The following is a 24,878-nucleotide window of genomic DNA, read 5'->3' on the forward strand; positions in this document are numbered from 1 at the left end:
TCTTGATAAACGTAAACTTGGCACGGATGGCCAGGAATGATAATACAAGGCAGAATGATTCGTTTCCAAACACGTTTCAGAAACACTCGCTTTTATACACAAAAATCCCTTGTGTTCCCAACACGGAATTACCTCATAATTGCTAATGAAATTGCGTATGACCCAATTCTATGTATATTGATAGCGAGGCGCTAATGCACAGCCGTTGTCCCTTCCGTCGCAAAGCCCCCCCGGGTCGAAATTGACAATGCGTGTGACCTGCCCCACACGTCGATCCCTTTAGAAATTCGAGAAATCTCATCGGTTCGAGTGGTGGCATGCGGCTGGTAAAATTAAAATCTCTCAAAACGATCGTCTGAAAAAAAAAAAAAATAAATAAGACTAACTGTGCTTGTTACATTCAGCGCGACATAGCGGGACACGTTTCTTTGATTATCTTTTATTTAATATTAAATGTTCCGCACGCGCATATCTCTTTGACACGTTTTCATTATGTATTCATATTCGTCTTAGGTGTGGATTGCTCGTTGGTAAATCCGCCGTCGCATTGTCGTTCCGTCCAGCTCCGCTTCACGTCCATTGTGGAGAACCTCGTTAACATTTCCATCATCCATCATCGACATAGAGACCCCCCTCGCTCGTTCCCGCCGCGGCTTGTAATCGCGACCCGCTGGCTATCGACAGATCCGGACGGTCCCGTTTAGCAGTTCGGCTATCAGTTGCATTAGGAAAATGAATCGTCAGTTTTTCTCCACGAGCGCGACGACGACAAACGCAAAGAGAGACGACCAAGTTGCGAGAGGTGAAGACGAAACAGCAGCAGGGAAAAAAGTGGCAAAAAAGATTTAAAAAATGGAGGATTGACGACTCGTGGCGGAAATTGGACCTATGACGTAACGTTCCATTTCCGCGCGAAACAGCATGAAACTTTTCATTTTCACTAGACGGCGCAGGTGAAAATGCGAAAATCCCTCGCCCACGCGGATGTATATGTGGACGCGTGTGTTTAAATTAAGGCGATCCGACACGCTACGCTATGAACGAGTAGGTGGTTTCGAGTACAGTAAAGTCTCATTTCGGTGTAAATTTCATCGAGCTTTATGACTCGACAGTGTAACGCGCGCGCCACCACGAAATATCGTTTGCGTAAGCACAGTTTTAGTGCGCTACTTCATCCGTCCGGTTACGCCGTAGCACCGCCGGTTATGACGTCGCGATAATTTTAATTCGTCACGTGATTAGGCGTGGTGATATTTTATGGATATTTCGAAATGTTTGACGAGTGTTTACGAGCAGCGGCCGGTTGCTTTCAGAAAAATCGTCAAAGGAAGGTACGAGGAGGAAGAGCGCGGTGAATGCAGCGAGACTTTCTCGAAACGGAGAGCGAATTCCTTTCCTATAATATCATCGGGCGCTACCGGAGTCCCCGGTCGCCGAACGAGAAAAGCGCTATCCCCCTCAAACAGATTATGAGTCTCGGATTTATTTTTACGACCGGCCAGATCCCAGCGCACTCATCGTGAGGAAGGAGGACGAGAAGGAAGGGAGGAGGAGAGGAGGAAGGGACGAGGGGCTGATACCGGGAGCTCTTTCGTTTGATTCGATAGCGGTGTTTCGAATCACCGTGAAATGTATATAGCGACGCTTCTTGTAGAAAGGAACACGAGCGAAAATAATCATCGCCGAGTGTCGAACGATCGAATGGGGGAAGGGGATAAAGTCGCCGAGTGTCCAACGATCGAGTGGGGGAAGGGGATAAAGTCGCCGGATTACATTCAAGCGTCACGGCCGGAAATAACGCTCGTCCTCTCGTCCGATCCACGACGCTGGAATTGGTTTAATGCGCGTTTTCGCGTTTATCGTTAAACCACGGCTGATTACCTAGGAAATTGAGATATAGACGGTACGTGAGACGCGCGGGACCGCGCTCCTTCCTTCCTCCGTCCGCGCTCTTATCTCTCCCTCTATTTGCCCGGGTAATGAGCTTCCCTGGTCGCTGTATCGTCGCTAACTCGGAGTGTGCCAGTTCCACGGACGTTTGCCCGCCCGTAAGAGTTCCACGTGCATGAAAAATAACAGGCGGGGCTGTCCCCAGTTATCATGGAACTGAATACCTTCCGTTCCGGACAAATTATGTATCGCCGAGATCAAAGACAGGGGACGGCTTAAAAAAGATGATTTATCAGATAGCGGCCTCGCTTCCTCGGCTGTTATGGTACGATACGTCAAACGAAGTGCTGCGGGCAAATTGCGCGCGAATTTCTCTCTCTCTCTCTCTTTTTTTCTTTTTTTTTCTCTTCTCCTATGTTCCGCTTGGAGAAAGATTTTACAAAAGGAGATCGAACTCGGAGTATATAACGGAGTTGTGCGCGCCGATCTTAGCTAAATCGAAAAAAGAGTCTTATCTCCAAGTACTTGCGGGTATCGCAAGGCTGGCTGCTGAATAAATACGGCCGAGTCCTTCGACCTGCCATCGATGAACTTTGCACAGCCCGATCGGTGCCCGGACTTGAAACGCCGTAAACTGCGAAAACGTAGATTGGAGAGTAGTAAAAACGGATAAGGAAGAGAGTGTAAAGATATCAGGAAGGGATGACCATCTCTCTGCCGAAGTATCAAATCTAATATTAAAATGTTCGTAGGAAAAAGCAATATGATGCAGAAGTGAGTGTACGTTTAAAAAATTTACGAATACTGCTGCGCACGCTACGGAGCAAGAATTCGTCGTCCTTGTTACATAACATTCATACGAAACGACGGCGAACTCGCGTGCTCATATTTCACGTAGTATTATACAAATAGTTCGCGTTTTATATGACGGATCGGTGTAATAGCGAGGGATCAGCAAAAAGCGGTAGCGGCGGTTACAGAATCGTATGTAATATGGAAAAACTACGCCGCCGCGCACTCTCTCTCTCTCTCTCTCTCTCTCTCTCTCTCTCTCTCTCTCTCTCTCTCTCTCTCTCTCTCTCTCTCTCTCTCTCTCTCTCTCTCTCTCTCTCTCTCTCTCTCTCTCTCTCTCGCGCGCGCGCGCACACACACACACACACACACACACACACACACACGACGAAACGAGCGGAGCCCTCGGTCGAATTAATCGTTCCGCCGGAAAGAATTCATTTCCCCGTAGGCGTCTAATTACGAGCTTTTTCTCGATCGTTCTACGCGCCAACCGATTTGTGTGCCGCTCTTCGAAGCGGAAAAGAGAGAGAAATCCGTGTGCGCTTCTCGATGGGGAATCGACATATCGACGACGTGAATGTAACGTTACACGAAGGTAAAAACGTCGTAAACGTATAGGGAGACATCTCCGATCGAAAGCGATAGCTAGAAAATTACTATCTTTACACGCATTTTGATCTTTTGACCGGAAAATTGGACTGAAATAATGTTTCTGCGGATTAGTTATCGTATGCCGCTGCTGGATTGTCTATCCAATCTTCATCATTGTCGAGTATAGCTCGGCAATGTTTAGGTATACTATCGACGAGTTTTTCTTATAGCTCCGAGATGATGGTCACCACATGGCCACGGTATGGTTTGACAGCATACTTATTTTAGAATAAAATTTCTTTCTCTATCGTGAAATTTCTATTTTTCTACAGAAGTTCGGTTAAACTCAAAACACATAAATCGCTCATATTTAAAATATTTTTTTTTTTTTTAGGTAAAAAGCATAATAAAATTATTATTAAATCATGGTTTAGGATATTATTGGTTATATTAAGATTATAGAAGTATCTTAATTAAAGCTCGTATACTTGATTGAAATCACGAAGACGATCTGATCTTACTGTAATGAAAGTCGAATGTTTGGCAGTTAATAAGGATACCAGATAGTTACGATAGTTTCTATAGTGCCGCTATCGAGTACTTAAATAATGGGAATCCAACTTGAGTCGACGTCAGGGTCAGCCCCGACGTCGGCACCAGCGTCGACGTTGACGTCGGCCCTGCCGTTAGTCCCGACGTAGACGACGTAGACATCAAGCGGGTAGCATGCTAATGAACTCGCCTGCCAGCACGGTACTTATAATCGTCTGCCGGAGGTGCTTTAATCAAAGAGCAAAGGGCAATTACAACCATTCTCGGCGTCTCTCGGCAGACTTCCTTTTCTCGGATCGTCTTCAACCTGATAAAAAAGATTACGGTCGAAAGAAAATAAGTATTCCACGCCACGAGAGAGTCTAATATTAAATGATGGAGTACAAAAAATGCTTTGTTAAACGGAAATAATGATATATCCCGGTGAAAATAAAAATTATGACGTACGTATTTACCATTTCGACAAGATGTAAAACATAATTTGCCTCTTTATGGAATCACAAAGAATGCGTTTAAACCAGATTATAATTAGCAAATATAATTATCGCAAGCCTGTTAATTTCGTTTTTTTTTTTTTTTTTTTTTATCGAATAAGCGCGACATGACTTGCGAGCTACCGCAACGTGACGCGTAACGCGATTAAAGTTGCAGCGAGCCAGTTGTGACGCGAGTCGCGATTGCGTCTTCGCCCCGGTGATATCGATTATAAGCGACAAAAAGAGAAAGACGGTAGGCGGGAGGGCGAGCGAGGCATAGAGATAAACGCGAAGCTGAGGATGAAACTTGCGTGACAATTTGAATATATCAAACTAATCGCCGTGTAGCAATAGAACGTCGCGCCACGTGCACACGCGCACGTGTACATATGTGAGAGCGTGCATATTCAGACACGTCGCAGTTTGATTGTGTTCGATTCTCGATAGCCGGACGGAGTTGGCGAAATACGTGAGCGAAATTTCAAGCTATAACGACCCGAAACTTTCTCGAGATTGACGCGCTTTAGCCCCGGTGCGTGAAGTCGCCGTTAACTCTCATATCCATGCATGTCGATAAACTGGTTTCCCATCCGTTAGTCAAATTCGAATTAAAGTTCACGTACCTGCAAGACCGCGCTCATCCTGGACGGATACATCGCTCGTTTAACGCACCTGTTTGAATTTTCGACGTTGGAAATTGTCGGCCGTAATATTGACCGCATAAATATTCGCGATGTCTTCGTTAAAAATTTACTAAATCCATCTTTGCCGAATAAAAATTCAAATTAAAGTAGTGTAACAATAATAGAATAATATAAAATAAATTGTGCAGTCAAATGGATATATTATCATATGAATATAACTTTACATTACTTGTCAAGTATATGCGTTTCGATTAATACGTTCACCGCAATTAAACCCGGAATTTCCCGATTTCCGTTTTAACGTATCGTTGCGCTTTTATTAATATGTCACGATTACTCTATATTCATTTTTATTACTCTTTGCAAGCGGTTTTTACTTTCCCGTGCATTTGGAAAATTTATATTAGACAGATATACATGTTCATTCCACTCTCAAATAACAATTAAAAATTATATGTATTTTTTTCTCTACGTTCTGTAATATTGTTATTTGAATAGCCTTCTCGAGATTTTTACAAATTCAGAGAATTATACCTGCTCGTCGGAAATTTTTTATCGTTTGTTTAATTTTCACTTTTAGTTTCCAGATTATGATTTACCTTATATTTTGACTGATTAAAAAAAAATTGAAAAAAAAAAATGTAAATTCAGAATAGACAATGTGAATCATAGATTCATGAAGATCGAGCTGTCTCTCTCGTGAACGAACACGTTACATCTTGGTTTGCAGCTCGATCGTGCCGCGCCCGGCACGGCGGCAAACATCCCTCGGAATTGCACTTTCACACCCCACGCTTCTCCCCAGATGAGGCGGCAATAAAAATATTGTTTACGACAGGAATAAAACCCAACGCCTCGCACTCCTTCTCTTCCTTCCGTCGTCGCATCGCGCTTTACCGAGCGAACCGCCGAATAAAAAACGCCGAATGAAGAGGGAAAAAAATACACGGGAACGAGAAAAACGTCGCTTACCTACCGCGCGCTTTCGCGCATCGTAACGCGGACAGCCGCGCGCGATATGGAATGAAATGAAATGAGATGAGACGGAGATGAGATAGAACGAAACGAGATGAAATGAAACGAAATGAAACGGCAACGACAAAATTAGCGGGGGGGGGGGGGAGGGCGGAACGGGACGAGGAGATGAAACACGAGCGAAATTTGTGGGTCGGTGATACGACACGTGGCAGCGCACGCTCTCGTGATGCGTGCCGATAGGGTACGAAGGACGATAAGGTAACGCTTAATTTTCGCGCAAGCGTTAATTCGGACAGAACTTACGAAGATCCGTCCCCGAAAATTTCCGAGATCACGATAACGGTCGAATCGAAATTTTCCATCTTATCATCCGTGCGGGGCACGTTGAAATCTCGTTCTCACCTCGTTCTCCCTCGCTTTCTTTTTTTCGAAAAACAGTCGGAATCGTATATTGATTTCGCATTGTATATTTCTTACGCACATTTGCCTGCGTTAGAAAGGCCTTATCAGAGCGCGTGAAAATGTATCAAGAGGGTATTAAAAGAACAAATGTATAATTGTATACGCTACTTACTTGAAATTTCGAATCAAGAATATCGCCAAGAGATACCATCGGTCCGGATTGGATTCAAACTAGACTGCGAAAAGCACCGTTGGCTCAGATTGGAAGTTTTTGGATTAAATATCCTGATACGCGAGCAGATAGCGTGCGATAGACAGAGGGGAGAATGAACGGGAATTATTGACGCCGCAATAACTCGGAAACACTAAAAGGTCATGAATGTTTAAACGAAATACGGATATTCGGCGGATAGTGCGAGGCGGAGAGGAGGAGGGGGGGGGGAGGTAGAGGGAGGCGGCTCGACTATAGCTTATTCCACGATAAAACTACCGACTTTCGAGGCGCATTAATTTCACGCGCCCGCGCGTCAGATATACCGGACGTCGCCGGTAGCCCAGATACGACTCGTTGTTTTTGCACTGCCAGTTCTATGGCGAGAGAGAACGGGCGTACGGAAAATTTCGACGAAATCGCACGAAGGCGTGAATACATAATATGCCGGATATATACGTACGCGATCCTCCTGTCTACTCCGTATGACATGGCCGCGTCGCGTCTCGTCGCTCATCGCTTGCCTCGCCGACTTTTTCCCGCAAACTTCGTCGGAGAGTTAAAAGATATTGTGCGCGGCCGTGTCTAACTAACGAAAATAACGAGGGATGCGTTTGTAGTAAATAATTTGCATACATCGCGCGCGTGACGTTGCGAAAATATAAAAAACGCGCGTCGTTTGCGCATAAAAGAATCATTCACTGGATTATACATTGACACGAGAGCGCTTTTATATATTAATTCAAGAATTCTAAGGGATAGGGTCTCCTGGATTTATATGGATTACAAAGCGCGTTATGAAATGACGAAATTGATAGTGGCAACGCGGCATCTGCATAAACATCATGCGCAATGCGAAAATTTACATACATACGGTTCTCTCTGTAAATCTCTCATAAACCGTGGTACAGCAACGTAAAAGAAAGGATCGAGTGTGGGGCGGACCTTCCTTTGTGCGATCCTCCGTCAAAGCGATTTTATTTTGAGCAATAATAATGGCTTCGATTCATTGTATGTTTATTAAAAATTAATTCGCTTTTTTCGTATCTTTCTCCCCCCCCCTTTTTTTTTTTTTTTTTTTTTTTTTTAATTTCCTTGACTTTCGTTCACAGCGAAATCAATGAAGCGATCAACGCACCTGTACTCGCGCGAGCTCGTTGTGCTCCCTTGTATTTCATCGCGTTGTTTTTGTTAGCAAAAATATTTAATATTAAATCAGATTGGAAATTTACAAAGGTGTATAAAGCTCGGGGGACGCGGCATTACGCGAGGGCTTTGTGAATGTTTAACGACATTAGAATATTCACGGGCGCGGGATTTCCACATTACGTATTTTCGCGATAAAAGTTTGCCACGTCACAATCCAGAATCCGCTTTCGGCTACGTCTAACTTCCCGAGAAGCATTAATTTCACGCCTCGGTCAGATATACGACCGAATGCTCGGTTGCGTCTCGCACTGTCGTTTTTGCAACGACTCCCAACGCTGCTCCGGTAGATATACGAAAATCCGTCGCAAATCCGTCCACCAGTCATTCCTTTGGCGCCGTGAAATTTCATCGAAACATACACGACGCAAGAATGCTTTAATATTATTATATCGTTGGACGGCGTTTTTCCGTGCTTGAAAAATGGAATGTAAACGGGAAGTGCTTATAAATGCAAGCTTATTTTTATATTCATGTATATATATATATATGGATGTATGTATATATGTATGTATGTGTGTGTGTATATATACGTATATACTCACACAATATTCTTTTTCAGAACATATTATCGATTTTCAGAATTTAACTACATTATTGTAAATTAGAGCGGTGATTTAATAATAATTTCGTCAGCGTTCCAACATTCCTTTTTTATTACTTATTTTACTTTAATTATGCTTTTACATTTGATACAGCTTAATTGATACTTAATTAATTGAGAGGTATGAACGTACAGTAATTTTATTTAATTGAAATAAAATTTATATATTATTTAATATTCTTTAACTAGTATTAATTGTTGCGTGTACAGCTACATTTACTACCTTTAATTTGCTATATTCGATCAAGATTCCGTGTAAATTTAGTTGACAGCATCGCGATAATCAATAAAATAAAAATACACTGAATCGTAAAAATTAACTGAAAAAGAATGATAATGGCAATATGTCATAGCCCGCGGTCTGCACAAATCGTATTCAACCCCGATAAAATTTATCGAGGGTAGATAAGTGGTATAAAGCGCAGAGGCTGAACCAGCATCGTAAAAAAAGGAATTTTACTATGCGCCTAAAGCAAACTTTTATGAGTCAAAAATATGCGAGATGTACGTAAAAGGGCGAAGGAAAAGAACGTCAGAAAAAAATTGGCTTCTGATAATTGAAAATTAAATAGTTGCGGAAATGAGATCGCGAAATTATTTCCAGCATTATTTCCATCGCAAAACAGGAATGAATATACGTATCATCAAATATGTAGAAATATGTTGCTGCGATACGCCTTTTTGTGCTTTCCTATTGCCATCGTCAAAGAAACAAAGTTGAAAGTTAGTTTCACGAGTCGATAAAGTCGAAACTGTAAATGGCAATTTTTACGTGTATGAGATGGACGCTGCCGAGACGGCATTAAACCAGCAAACTTTCGCTATCGAGCTGATAGCATCGGGATCAAAATAGCGTCTATCGTATATGTCGAACTATTGGAGCTCTCACTCAGTAACTCAGTAACAACTTCTAATTTTACTGGTTCTTCTTTGAGATTAAACAATATAGAATGATGAGATCGCGTCCGTGGATCATATATCGTGGACTATATATCACGCAATCGTGCATCTCGAATACTTAACGCCACACTAGCGCTGACAAATATTATATTATATTATACCACCGTTATATATTTATTCAACGTATCCGGCATTTTGCGCAAACGTACGCGTTGAATCAATAATGCCGATCCGTTGGAAAAAAAAAATGCCTCCCCATATATTTAAACGTGCGCACGCACGTTTTATTATGCGATGCATAAATTTTATTATACAACGTATCGAAATCTATATCAAATATTTACAAAAATATCGCACGGGGGAAGTCGCACCGTGCACGGGATATCGCGCGGTGAAAACAGATAAAGAGCGTAAATAAATGTAATAAAATATCACCATCGCGCCCGATAGACGACGGTGCAGCGTTATGACAATGCTATTTTTAATTTCACGCGAGTGTTATTTTTGAGAATTATTTTATACGGTATTTTAATCACGTCTGCGCCTTGTCCTTCGGAGAAATCTCGATCAGCACTTGGCGCGCTTTATTCGCCGTGAAAAATCCCGTTTGGATAAGAAATCCCCCGTCGTTGTCATCATCGTCATCGTCGTCGGGGAAAAAAGGAGATCGTGACCATCGTCATAATATTGTCTCGCGCATGTCATCAGGACGCGACTTCACCGCTTTTAACGTCCGATTATTAATCCACCAAAATGATTTCGTGCTCCACTCGCGCCCTTAGCTTTCGCAATGAAGGACGGAATATTCATGAGGCAACGAGAGCGCCGATTCTGTCAAGTCTTTTATGCAAGTCGTTCGTCCGTTCCACTTGACGATCCTTTGTTTAAGCGCGATAATTATTAATGGCATTTCGCTATCGTCCGCTTTCCACCGCCCACCCGTTCCACTGTCACTCGTCAATCGTTGGTGTCCCTCGCAGACAGTGAAGTTCCTTCTAGGCACTTCAGAAATAGAATGCGCGGCTTTTCTAAAGATCCCCGCTCTAGCTCTCCTGTTGGATGCCATAAATTATGGGCCTTAGAAAGTTCCAAAGAACAATGCGTTTCGTGAGAACGAGAGAGAGAGAGAGAGAGAGAGAGAGAGAAAGAGGGAGATAGAATTAAGTTAATTGAAAACTTCTACACTAGAGACTGGACTCCGAACGAGAAGCCTATGCGTACGCTTAATTGGCAAATTGATTTAACGTTGCGTTCAATAAGACTTAGTCTTGTGAATTTCCCGAAATACGTTTCTCCCAATTGCGAAAGAAAAATCTTGTTTCGAGAATTTTGTTTAATTCACATATTTAAAATAATTTTCAAAAAATTTTTTATTTTTTTTGTGTTCTACGGAGAGTTCTATTTTCTTTCTTTTTCGAAAAATATCGAAAAATTGAATTTAACGATAAAATTTAACACTTTACTGGAATACAAATTGCGCATCGATCGATCTTGCCTAAGCACATTCAAAGCTATTCAAAGGGGCAATCCGTCACATTCAAAACATTCGATAACGGTAATGATCATGTGTCACATGATTATTTCGGGCGAGGTTGCATAGAGGAGGTCCGGCAATATTGTTAATAAACAAAGCGTGTCGTGTGTATCGATGTAATACTATTTAATAATCCCTTAATTCGGTAAACGCGAATCGAGTTCAGTGTAGTAATTCACGATACGGATGTATGCGCAAACGGTACGATTACATAAACGAGCAGATATGCGTAAACGGCTCTACAACGTTGCGCTACCGTAGTATTTAATCATTCCCTTATCCGGCAAACTCAAATCGAGTTTCTCGCAGTAATTCGCGATAGAGACATATTCGATAACTACATGCAGAATGGCCACGCGAAATGAAATTAACGGAGTGTATTATTCTGAAATATCTATCTTCGATGTTAGAATACTGAATTCAGGTCATATCGGGGAGCAAAATGAGAAAAAGATAAATTTATATCATCGATTATGGAGGGATTATAAAAATGTTATCTTATCTTTATCAATCTTTTCAAGTGGGGGGATAAGATGATTACACGAGTAAATTTTAATTTATGAAAATCCGTAACTTGTGGTTTTCAATTCTGGAAAAAATTCCTTTTTCGATGTATGGATATTTATTGAAAGGGGATATCGAGAGATATATGAATACTTGGAATAATACTGAATTATGTTTATACCCTCGATGATTTTGTGTCAGCGAGGCGAGATTGGGATAACTGTTACGATCGAGATACGACGTGCGCGGTCCTCCAATTTTCATCATAATTTGCGAACTCTGTGGAATCTCGTGACACAAGATCGCATGTGCGAACCCTATTACGAGGATAACGCGCAGAATGGCAAATAGCATGCGCGGGGTCTCGTCTAGATCGTTCTTCGTCTTCAAGTGCTTCTCTAGGTAACTTTACAGAGGTAGAGGCCTGGAATTCGCCACCGACACGTACACGCGCCCACATACATATCCCCTATATACCAACACACCATATCAACTTTGAAGTGGGAACGCAATAGGAGGACGCTCGTTGTGGAAGGTGCTCGGCGTAATTTCCGAGAGAGATTTTATTAGCTGTACGAGCTTTTCGCGAACAACGTAATGAATTAGCAAGTAGTGCACTTAGTTGAATAACATGGTACCGTAATGTCGCCATATTATGTCATTTTAAACTCTTAATTTATTAAAGGACATCTCTATCTCTTTGTAGGTACATTATTATATATTCTTTTTTGGGAGCAAATGTTAATTGAATTTACGAACACGAAAGCGATATCATGTAAAAAGATGAAAAAAAGAAAAAAATTTTTTTGTTATTAGGTTATTATAAAAATAAGTGTGTTTATTGCAAAATGATTTATCGTGGTAACTTTGATGCTTTTATTTTCTTTTCATGAAATTTTATTTCATAATACTGAAGTTGTGATTGACGCGCGTTATGTTACAATTTTTATTTCCATAGCGTATTCTTTATGTACCCTTTTATGGGTGACCTCCTTTAAATTGCTAACCGACTCTCCTATCGACCAGGGCGAACAGGCGCTCCTGTCTCATTCGCAAAACGCACGATCGATCAATACTTCGAAAACCAGTGGAAGCGTGTCCTCGAAGGCCGTGACAGGAAAAAAAGTAGTACCGATAACGAAAGAGAGTCGACGGGAGTGGCGGAGCCGCGGGTGGCGGCGATGGCGATTGGGAAGGAAAAAAATGAATTATGCGAGGAATCGAAAATGCTGGTCACGATGGGAACTGCGAGGTATTGTCCCGGCATCCTCCCCGTTTCCTTTCCCCGCACTTCTGTTTTCCCTTTCTTCTCGTCTTTCTTTCTCAGCGAAAAGCGGGGCGAAAGGAAAAGCGCAAGGAGGGGCGATATACAGCATGTGTACTGTGTAGGAATCTTACGACGTCGTTTCCTGATGGATTACCTATTTCGCGCACTTCTATCGCCGTACGGAATTGGTCCCGGAAACGTGCATTCATAGCGCCGTCGACGGACGAAATACGCTTCCGCGTTGAATTACCAACATCTATCCTCACAAACGTTCCATAAATCTTTATATTGACGGATTCGACGGATCCTTCTGTATAAGAAGCTTTTATATAAAAAGACTGCACATAGATCTGTTGGGAGAAAGTTTTTAAACAATAGAGTTGACATTTAATGACGCTCTCCAGTTCCCGTTTCTTCTTTTGTTTTCAATGAAAACTTATATTTCGGTACAAAGAGTAGGTATTAGAGAGCGGAAGGGGGAAGTTGATTGTACCGTAATATTGCGCGATTTACGAAAAGTACGTAAAACTTGCGCTCAATTTCACCAACAGAAGCATCCTCGACAGGGAGGAAGAAGAAAAGATCGAAGAGAGTATTATGATTTGAAAAGTTAGCACGAAGATAATATAGTGCGCAATCTCATCCCGATGACCCATTTGCTATCTTTATCGTCTTGAAAAGCAGCCGCGGATCAAACACGTGCGCTATTTGAAGTGAAAAGAATTTTTCCGAGCTCAAATCTTTAAAGAATGTTCGTGCAAATAGCAAGACTAGCTAGAAATTCTTATAAACTTTGTACCATTTTTAAAGATATATATATATATATATATATATATATATATATATATATATATATATATATATATATATAGGCGGAAATCACTTATACAATCAGCGTCGCGTTTTAATTCGAGCACATTACAGTAGTAATAGCGTTCTCAAGTCAGCCAGTAGTATAATCAAGAGCGTGTACGATCGTCGCAAGTAGTAAAAGTAAGCAATGTCCGTATAAAAACTCGCAAGAATCTAGAATCACACGGTGATAAAGGCGAAAGAGTTTTCTGGCAATTTTCCAGATGAAAATTCTTTAAGTTCTAGTTAAAACTTTTCTTCCAAAATTTAGCGTTTCCTTAGGAATTCTGGGGTAAGAGCTTTATCAAAAAGTGCCGTGACATAAACCAACACCTGATTGATATAAAAATGTTATAAAACGATTTGCTTATAACGAAAACGCAAACTTGACATTTTGTATTTTTTTGCAAACGTATTTTTTATTTTATATCTAATTGCTAAGAATTTTTTTGAAATGTATCAGAAACTGTGGAGAACTTTGAAGAATTAGACCTCCCCTGATTATTTCGATTTTTAAAAAACGGGATGTCAATTTCACCAAAGAGATAGATCAATTTTATTTTAATAGATTCGCGAAGAAACGATGAGGTCAAGATGCCAATTAGGATGGCGAACGAAGATGGAAGGCGGTGGCCGGAAGGCAGAGCGCCGTATTTTCATTTGGCCGGATCGCTCGTCAACCGGCAGTTAATCCTGGTCGAGGGGACAAGCCCGGGGATGAACTAGTCGACGCAACGGGATCGTTAGTTTTAATCGTTCGACTGCTATTAGTTCGTGTCATTCTGTCCCCGCTTCTCCTCACCGGCCTTCCTCCTCATCTGGCCTCCCGTTCTCTTGGTCGATTCGGTTCATCCCCTTGTTCCCCGCTGTTGCCTCTTTGTCACTCACTTGTCGCTTCTTCCGCGGCCCGTCTTTTCTCTGTCGCTTCGCCGAGTCGGGCTCTTCCTACCTCCTTCGCTCCTTAACTGCATACTCCCTGGTGCCCGGGCTCAGACGACATTATCGATGGCGGACATTAAACGTCTTTTGCCTTTTCCATCTTTCTCGCTCGCCGCCATCCCCGTGCGACGGAGAGCCCTCAGCCCCCTCGTTCCATCCGGCCCGACGTTCTCGCCGCTGTCGTTTTAACGTGGATTTCCTATCCTGGTGGCTTTTGATAACAGCGTCTTGGCAGCGTCTTCCGCATTACGACGAAACCGAGGCCGGTCGTCGTCGCTGAAAAATGAAGTGACTTGTGTATCCCGTCGTCGATAAGCGCCTGCGAATAAACGCGATGTTCCCTCCTTTGCTTGCGCGCGAACGAGACTTCAAGTTTCGATCGAGTAAAAAATTGCAAGGCGCCACGACGTGCGTGCAATCGACTTTCAGTGATTTTTTTAATTGAAATTTGTCGATCCAATGAATCACTGATAAAAGTTCCACGCTCGTGAAGAGAAAGGTTTGGCGTTCCTACATTGCGTACAAACAGAATTCGATGGATGCATATGAATGGCGAACAAATAGCAAATCCATCACGAAAATTAAAAAATACAATTCTACAGTGCCGCAAAAAGTGAAAATCAAGATCATGCTCTGTCTGCAAGTTAAAATTATTAAATAATTCTTACATGCGTTTTCTTCGACCTTATAAATAGTCAACGTAATATATAAAACAGATCCTTACTATCCTAAAAACATATTATATTTTAAATATAACTTCCACGAGATTTTATAGTTTGCTCTTGAAACACGTTAATCCCACTAATAATTTTATATTTCGGAATTTAGTATTTTTAGTATTTTTTTAAAATTTCATACTAATCTATTATTATTTCTGGGTTTTACATATACAAATGCCTCCATAGAATTTATTACAGATAGGATATTATTAATATGCATTTAACTGCGAAAGTCTCTCTCGGAATACTGCCAACGCCACGGTGGACTTGGCTGTTTTAAAACCGTAGGTCTCTTACAATTGTGTCGGGTCCTTTGAAAGCGTACGTGTGAAAATCTAACCGACGTAGAGGACATCTACGTGGCTTAGCGGCTACGAGCATTTTAATGCAAATGCACATCTCTCGACCCTCATACACTACCACTGCGAAAACGGAAGACACCATTTTCTTCTAACTACATTGGCAGGGACCATGCTGGTCCCTGCGACGACGGTTGAATTTAAAAGATGAATGTGCAAATCGCCGACGAAAGTATTAATCGAAGAAATAATTGTAACTTATTTTACAAGTTAAACGAAAAGATCAGTGCATACATCAAATATTAAATATATTGCCAATGGAATATATTTAACTTGAGCAATTTCTCTCCTTTTTGGAACGCGCGAAGGATAGTGTTAAATATTTAACTCGTGTTGTAAAAGATTCAGTCTTATTGTCTACAGAGCATGCTGCTTTCCGCATGCTGTCGTAATCCAATAATCCCTCCAAATGTGTTATTCCGCAGTAAACAGTCTTTTTATTTCAAAGAATTTTCTATCTCGCCCGAGAACACCCGCCCGAGTGCATCTGCAATAGCAATTTCGCGTTATAAAAGGCCGTTCGTATCGTCTTTACATTAATTACAAGAATTACCCTTTTTCGCTTCCGAAGGCTGTTCGAAGGCTGGTCGGTGATAGCTATTATAGGTCGGAATCCTGAAGGATCGATTTCCCGCTGTAACTAAGTATATCTAAGGATCGTCCAGGTGGCTCTTAACGTGCCGCGTCAGGGCGAAACTTGAGAAGTATTAATTCCGCTCCGAGAGAAGATATCGAGAGCAGCCGGTGCGTGGGAGGAGCCGTGCGCCCAGGAAAATTACACGGGCTAAGGTAACGGAATCTTAATCTCGTTGGTCCCATCGCTCCCGCTTTACCGAACGGGTAAAAAGAAGAAGCGAGACAGCCCGGCCGGCGAAGTCTTGACGGGGACAGCAGATGGCCATCTCGCAGATTTTCCACCTGGCGACCCCGCGGACCCCCTGGGGTGTAATTTCGGTAATTTAATTTCTCGGCTTAATAGGAGAGCCCGGGATCACGGAGAGACGAGACAGCCGGAACGGAAAGAAATGCGGTCGACATGAAGAGGAGAATTACAGCCGTGGGAAGGGGCGGGAAAGGTACGAAAGCGGCACGTCCGTTAATACTTTGAGAAAATTAGTATGTCGCTGCTGGCGATAAACTCTCTGTAGATGTGCAATGATGAGAAAGAGAGAAAGGGAAAAGGATAATGGGAGGAAATGGCGGAGTCGACTTTTTAATTTTTAATTGACCGCTTCGGGCCTTTTATAAAACAGTACAATCGTACGATCGTTACAAATTACAAATAAAACAAAGTTATAATATTTGTATCTTTTATAATAAGTAGATCTCAACATTTTTAACTCGGCGATGCATTACTGGCCACTGGAGTGATCGTATAAAGAGAGGAGATTGTACAATGTCGTAACAGCGCTTTTATTCGATACAATATCAAATACGTTTTCGATACTTTATATAAATACCATTACGCGATAGAGCGTGGGAAGAGTTTCTCTTACGAGGTTTCTCTTACGAGAGAATAAATTTCTATATTCAGCATGCGATACGATCCGCAGCATGTGCCCGGTGCATCGTCAGAGAAATGATTACTGACACACATAACGAAAGCGTGTTATCGCCGGAATAAAAGCTATCCTTCGCGCGTACTAACGAATTGATAAATCTCTTACGCGCGAGCGCGCGCGCGCGCGCGCGCGCGTGTGTGTGTGTGTGTGTGTGTACAATATGATCTAACCGCCGCCAACGCACACATACACGCACACCACGTTATATATTGGCTAAAATAAACGCAACGCGAAAGGCGACACGGAAGGGGTGGTCGCGGTTTTTGTCCGCGACAAGCCGTCAGCTTTAACGATCGCATAGGAGAGCCGTCCTGATTTCATTAACGGTTTTAAATACGGTCGCCGGTAATTCCAGTTCGCGATGGAACGCGACCGTAAACCATCCGCGTCCCGGAGAAAAGGAGGAACAATTTCCATGATTAAGAGGATAAACATTTACATTTTTGCGGGCCCCCATTTTATTCGTAATTGAGTTCCATAAATCACTAAACGCTCTCCCTCCTGATTTATTTAGTCTGCAAACCTTAGCTCTCCTGGTAGACGTTAGCGTTTTATCCGCGGCATGGTTGACGCAGCTTTATATAACATTGACATTAATTGCGATGTAGACATGACATTACGACGGGGCGTCATTCATGTCCCCGGGGGATTGATATAATCACTGGATACTACATATCGCACTATATGCAGAAACGTAATAATCGAAGCGTTAAATTTTCGAGCATATAACCGCAGTAAATCCGCGGATAATTATCCGCGCGCGTATCCGTACTTGCGGGAGAGACACCGGCGTGTCTCCGAATCATTTTTCTCCCGTGATAAATTACCCACGCAAATTGGAAGCTTCTTTGAAACGAAAAACAAAAAGTCCGACTCAAAGTCCATTCAAAGTCCGACTCCGTAATCTTATTAAGACCGGCATACTTGTCCCGGCTGCCATTAATGCCCTGTGACTTCGCCGGGGCGACTAGTTGGACATTCCGCGTGCGATACACCGCGCCGCGGATACGTAGCTCCGGGGCTCTGAAATATCACGACGCCAAGTCGTCGTGAAACGCTTGCGAATGATAGATATACGATGCACGAACGTACCATATATTCAGGCGTGCGCCGGATAATCTACTTTTCCTTAATTTATCTTACTCACCGCAGTCGTGCAGTCGCACGGATAATGAATGCGCACGTGCGCCAAATATGCACTGGCGCGAGTGCCGTGCATTAAAAATTATCGCCGTAATGTCGAAAAATGATAAGTCTATATGCAAATGACGAGTCGCACGGTGGATACACGTTCGCGCACGAGGATATCCTTTAGGACTCGGGCAAATCCGACGAAGGCTCGCGAGATTTAAGAAATAAAAGCAGCGACTCAGAGGTAGCAAGAGCATTTCGATATTCGACGGAATCTCCCGGACGATGTAACGAGCGGAATGTAATGTCACGTCTATTTTTTTCAACAGGTAGATGGAACATAATAAAATAAACCTCGACATTGAATTAGATCAAACTTACGACAATGAAATTACGTTAAATTAAACGGATCAATCGCGTATCTCTGGTGTTATCGTACACACGTGTGCAACGTGTACCGCGAATGCGCGACTGTCTGATCTAAACAGGCGTATTCGTTTATTATTCCGCATCACTCAACGCTCGACAATGACGGGCGATGCCCGACTGGAATAATAACGCGAAATCACGTCGATTCCGAACGTGCAGGTACTTTGTACGTACTGTCTGACTGTATGTATGTACGACGTCGCATCCTAGTCCTGTAACGCGCCGTTGTCCTGGGCTCCATTCGGCTCTGTGCGAATCGATCGGGGGATATCTATAAACCCTCTGCTTACGGACGTGCATAAATCGCATTCCAGTCGCGTTTGCGTGCAGCACGCATCGTCGATTCGCCATCCTGCGGCCGTCGACTGACAACGACGACGCGACCGCATCGTCAGGTTGGTATTATTAAACGATTCGGGTTTCCGCAATTCGGGCATCGGGTACAAATTGTGCGCGCGGATTGCAGACGTCCGTCCTCCGCGTAAAATGCGTCCTGCGCGAACACCCCGCCCCCCTCTTCCCGCGCATCCCCCTCCCCCACCCCACCCCCGATAACGCCGTTCCATTCTACGTGCGCGTTTTGTTAAACGCCACGTCGAGCAATATCGTCGAAAATATAAATCGGCCGATTGTCCCGCGACAAAACGCGTAGAAATAGTCGAGATTAAATTGGGACGGTGATACGAATTGTCTAAATATCGCTCTAATGTGTCTGTCTCCTGGGTGCTACGTACGCCGCATAAAACCTAACCGCTCGTGATTCGTCGTCATGTTTCCGCTAAAAAGCTCCGATAATCGTTCGCACACGTATGCGCGCGCGCATATTTTTCTCACAGCTACACAAATTTCATCCGACAGTTCCGCCCCGGTGACGGGAAGCGGAAACCGATGCACACCGTTTACTCTGCACCGTTTATTCTGTTACGTGTCAGTTGTTACCGAAATAACGGATGAATGTTTTCCCGAATAAAGTTTTCATGACGTCCCGGCGATCCTGGGAGTGTACTCTCCCTATATATTCGTTATCAATATTAAATCCTGCTTTGGGACGAAATCCTCCTCGTTACGTTCAATTAAGGTCACCGAGAGAAGAGTCGGGGCTCTCCTTCTCCCTTATCCTCCTCGACCCGATCTCGTTTCGGCGGAACGCGCCAAATAGCACTGATTGACTCCCCATTATCGTCGGTCGGCTCCCGGTCGGGTTAACATGATAATGCGCATTAGGGTGGTGTCAAACCGTACGTCTCACTCGACACCCTCTCCGCTCTCCGCCATCGCAACGCACCTCCCCCCCTCCGTCCCCGCGCACAAATATGCACGGCGGGGAACAGCTCGGAGAGCGCGCATCCTGCCGTTAAGAGAAGCAGCCCCGACACGTACATCCTCCCTCGAGAGTATCGAGTACACCTTCGGTGTTGTCTACATGTAAACGTTTGCCGAAATGGTCAACGACGCCAGTATTATCGTGAGTCTACCTTAACGAGCCGGTGGACCTCGGTTTACGATAACACCCGGTGTGCAAATCCCGTTGCTACGCTACTAGGATTTATATCCGATTATAGCAGCTAAGGCGAATTCGGGCGTTTCAAGGCTGCAAGGGAATTTTAGTCTTAACGCGTTTTAATTGCTCGCGAGTTGACTCGCTCGACCGCCTCGATATTCAAATTACAGAATGGTACATTACCACACGGTAGATATTTTATCTTCCGTGTTAAATTTTTAATAATATTTTGATCGGATCTGTCTCACACAAAATATAAAAAATTTATCAGGTGTAAATTTCTCTTGTTATCGTATGTGCGATATCTACGTCCAAATTATTCAAAGAAAATTGAATTGACTTATTTCATTTTATGTATGAAAAAGAAACTTAGTATTATTAAAAGTATTACGAAACATTATATATAGATGATCTCTTTGATAATATTCAGGGCGAAATTAACACTTGGCATTGTCTCGATCTTGTACCGACACACGTAATAGCTAAGCCGGAACACGATACAGTTGCACGCAACACGGTAGTGCATGCCTCAAGCAAGGTTGCGATCGTTTACAGCCCTTTGGCATATTACAAGTTAATAGCGAATCACATTTTCAAGTTACCAAGCGCTTGCCGTTCGCAATCTATGTATGCGTTACGAACACATACAGATTTGAATGCAATTCATAATTTATTCATTTTGCACATATAAAATTCTCTACTGTTAGATCGTCGAAAATATTACACCGTTCATTTCCACGGTAAAGGTAAACTGTGGCAAACTATGAATCATAATGAATTTTAATAAATTATTTTCTACGCCGTCACGCGCTTACATTTCACGCGCTAATAATTATCTTCCGAAAATACTTTCGGTGAAAATTAAAAAGTTTTTTTTTTTTGTGGCAGTCGCAGAGCCGTAGGTAGAATAATTTAACATTCACCGACTCTGTTATTGTTCGCAATTTGCAAAATGCAAACTTGATTACATTATGATTTCCCCGCCGACGTGCGGATAACTATCTGTCGACACTGCGTGTCGACCATCGGCGGCGGAATCGCATAACGGCTTGTGCACATCGCTCTGACGTTGAAATATAACTAATTAACGTCTCTGAAACGGTATCACTCCCGACACGCGTGCGATCCGCGGACGGAAGGTGACGCGAACGCATGGTGTCGGCTGTGGCTTCTGACAAGGAAATTCGCGCTGAAATCGTAATATCATTGTCCGCGCGTCGGAAGATCCCAACATAGTAATCTCCATCAAATGTATAATATATGTGAGATCATATATGTCTAATGAATATATATCATCGTCGATAACAACACTCTTGCTGCGTACGGATGTTCGCACCCAACGGATGGATAATGATTAAGCAACAGCGATATGTATCGCGCGAAAAGCAAAACATCACGGCGTAAAGCTTTTATAAACAATACATTCACGTTCCTTCTTATTCCACGTACAAACGTGCGACGTCACGATCAGCGACGTACCGTTCTCGGTGAAAAGTGAAACACTAGGAGGTGAGTGGTGGAGAAACGACGACGGGAACACGTAAATAAGTACACATGTACGTTGCACGTTGGATGTGCACATGACTCGTCCAGAAAGAGCACACGATCGTGTAACGTACGAAAGAGGATCGGGACGGGGGAGGGGGGGGGATGGTATGAGGTATGGGATGGGTTAACAACGTGATCACGGTTCAAGCACTTCCGCAGGATCGCCACATCAGCTGGCCCGCCCTTTCTCACCATCCGCCATCCAGCCTCGTCTCTCCATCCGGTATTTTGTACCCTCAACCCCCTTCCTCCGTACCGAGCAACCCTCGTATAGGGCAACCCTCGCTTGCTGCTGCGTGTATGTGTGCGTGCAGGCCCTCTCCGGGACACACTCTCGTCGTGATCTGTCAAGATACCACCTCTTCCCCCGCGATCGTGTCCATCGATGCGTGCGCGACGCGCTTATATGCACGTGCGAACCTGCCATGTGCAGATCGTCGGTCGTCGATTAACAGCCTCGTGCAATGCAACACACCGACGAAACATCGCGGAAACGCGCGCGTTTGGAAAAATGACAGCCCTCCGCCAGTCTCGCGAATCGTGTTTTTCGCGATGTTCCCTTTTTTTCCCTGTTTTCTCTCTCTCTCTCTCTCTCTCTCTCTCTCTCTCTATGCCGCGTCGTTTTGTTTTTTATGAAAAAAAATATCGCTATTCTTGATTTCCTCGGTTTTCATTATGACACTAATGGTCACTCCGTCGAACGTCTGCCGGCCTGGTTTCGAGTTTATCATGCGCGCATTAACTTAAGGTATCGAGATATTTGATGAGAGATTAACGAGTTGTATGTGCGAGGAATGAAAAAAATTGTTTCCGCTGCGCGGAGATTACCTGGAATTTTTAATAAATCGAGCGTTTGTTAACATTACGATCCGTCAGTTGTTGAGTCTTATCTGCGATTCTGCCACGCATCAGCTTTGCGATTATTATTTCTAGAAAACATCGCTGTGTAAGCGACCATTTTGGAGTTAGACATCTTGTTTCATGTCCATCAACGTGCCGTAACACAGTTACGTGCTTCATTTCTCGCGTTGCCTCTTGTCACCTCTTGTTCAATTTAAACTTTTTGTCGCAGAATTCGACATATGATTATACATTGCATGATGCAACGTATAATCGTTAACGTTAATACTAATTATAGTACACATACGCGCATACATATTTGTTCGGCTTTATTATAAATATAATAAAGTAATAATGACATGCCGTGATTTTCGTCATCGGCGTAAACATCATTAGCCCGCATAAGTCATTCATAATGAAATTTCTCGATTGGTTTACAACCAACCAAACCAACCTGCAGGCGGAGTTGCCGGTGTGCGCGTTAATTGACCTCATCATTACCATCGTCGAGCATTAAAGTCCATTCTCAGCGGACCGGATGTTTTTCGTTATGCCGATCCGAAAGTACGAGCGAGATTTTCTCATCGGTATTCCCGGAAATACCGTATCTCGCGAGTGCAATTTCATTAGGCTAATGGATTTCGATGCTCGAGATTGTAATCCGCCATTTTTTTGTGTGTCGCGGCACGGAAAATTGGATAATTTATGAGTTCGAAATAATGAAAGGGAATTTAACGCGCAGAGGGAAGAGTCGGGACGCGCTCGCGAGGCGATTCGATAACTTTAAAAATCGGGTCGACTTTGTGCGTGAACGCGGAAGAATAAGAAAGAGAAAAGAAAGAAAAGGAAGGGAGAAGGAGGAGGGAAAGCATCGCGAACAGCGGAAACAATGACGGAATCCGGACTATTCAGGAACAACGCAATTACTCTATCACAATGGACTCGTGGACTACGAGTTTCCCTTGGCACGGCGTCTTGTAGAGACGAACAAACTCGCGAGTACGAAGGACGAACGTCCTTTCGATCCTTTTACCTTTCAATTAATCGTCCGGGGATATTGGAAGGCCTCTCTCGAAATGTCCAACTCGTACGTCGCACGCCAGCGCATCTCGAATTAATCTTAAGCGAAAGTACGACTTTACCGTCTGACGTATTGCACTCATGAATGTTATATAAAAAATTCATACGAGTGCTCTTGATATTTTTATTTATGACGGCATCTCGCACACATATATGTATATAAATCGTTTTATATTAACCACGTAATTTGGAATTTAATTGCGTTTCGGTGACGCTAACGTCAGCCGCAATCGCCTTTTACATATTTTACCGCTTTCGTTAATTAAGTCCTGGCTCGTGCGCGCGCGCGCCTGGGCGCTGCAAATAAAACGAAATCTGAAATGTAGATTTTGCCCACCCGCTGCCGTTATAACGCGCACCAAGGGGAATAATTTACTTTTTCAACAGCTTCGCGTATGTCGCGTCCAAGCTAGTTATACTGCCTTTTCACACAGAATTTCACAGCTCGTAAACACGGGTACGGAGCCGGTGCACGTGGCTGTTGGTTAAATTAGGGCAGGTTCACGATGCGACGCTGAGTGCGTATGTGCATGTGTGCGTGTGCGTGGGCGTGCGTGCGTGCGTGCGCGTGCGTGCGTGGGCGTGCGTGAGTGCGTGCGTGCGTACGTACGTCGGATCGACTATGGCTGATCGTTTTCCACGCGCGCGTTATTTCAGCGCTTGAATTTTTAGTACCGTTTCTGCTGTTCACGGAGACTAAACTCCCCGGATACTTTATCCGGAAAACGATCGACGAGTCAGTTATCAACCGTTGCGTTACCATCGACATTTCGATTAGAATTAAAATCAAAAAGTTTGGTATAAAAGGATATAAAAGTAATAACGACGTTTCGAAAAAAAGGAGGATAATTCGTACATTCGATTAGAAGATATATAAAGTATACTTAAAACTTGATAGTCATTTTCTGTATAAAATTCGTATTATAGTGATTTGTAAATGAAAAGTTTATATTCCGTTATTATTGCGAAAATAATTAATTTTTATTTAGCATAGATAGATTTTTCTTTAAAGTACTATGTGGTCAATTAATCGAAAAGAATTATCTGATTTAATAAGTGCGATAGAATGATGGAATGAACTTTTTCTTCTTTTTTTCTTGGAGCTTTTCTCTTCTTAATTCTTAAACCGAGCTTTCTTAAAGAATAAAGTTTTTTAACCCAACCGTAGATATTTTTGCGATAACGCAGCGTATCATTGGATTTTGAATTACGAGCGAGAGAAATCTGACAAACAGGCAGGTACTCCGCGCTGATCGATCCTGCGTGTCCTGCTTAAGTGGAGGACGTCGTTTTGGTGAAACCACATGGAGGGTGATCAAACCGAACAGAGACTAACGGAAGGAAAATACGCTACGGTACACGGT

The 24,878-nt window shown here is 43.1% G+C and overlaps 1 protein-coding gene across 3 annotated transcripts in view; it reads left to right on the forward strand.

The window, feature by feature from the left end:
• Window positions 1–24,878, forward strand: part of LOC105428487 (band 7 protein AGAP004871) — a 186,866-nt gene that overhangs the window by 143,460 nt on the left and 18,528 nt on the right. Inside the window, exon 1 of one of the 3 annotated variants that reach the window (XM_089080773.1) lies at window positions 24,191–24,876. The exons of the other annotated variants lie outside the window; for them this stretch is intronic. Coding sequence (XP_088936899.1) covers window positions 24,819–24,876 — 58 coding nt within the window. The 5' untranslated portion in view covers window positions 24,191–24,818. Of the gene's footprint in view, window positions 1–24,190; window positions 24,877–24,878 lie in introns of those variants that run through there. 3 annotated transcript variants of the gene reach the window in all.

Source organism: Pogonomyrmex barbatus, unplaced genomic scaffold (assembly GCF_055798465.1).
Source record: "Pogonomyrmex barbatus isolate J1 unplaced genomic scaffold, ASM5579846v1 scaffold4, whole genome shotgun sequence".
Taxonomy (NCBI): Eukaryota; Metazoa; Arthropoda; class Insecta; order Hymenoptera; family Formicidae; genus Pogonomyrmex; species Pogonomyrmex barbatus.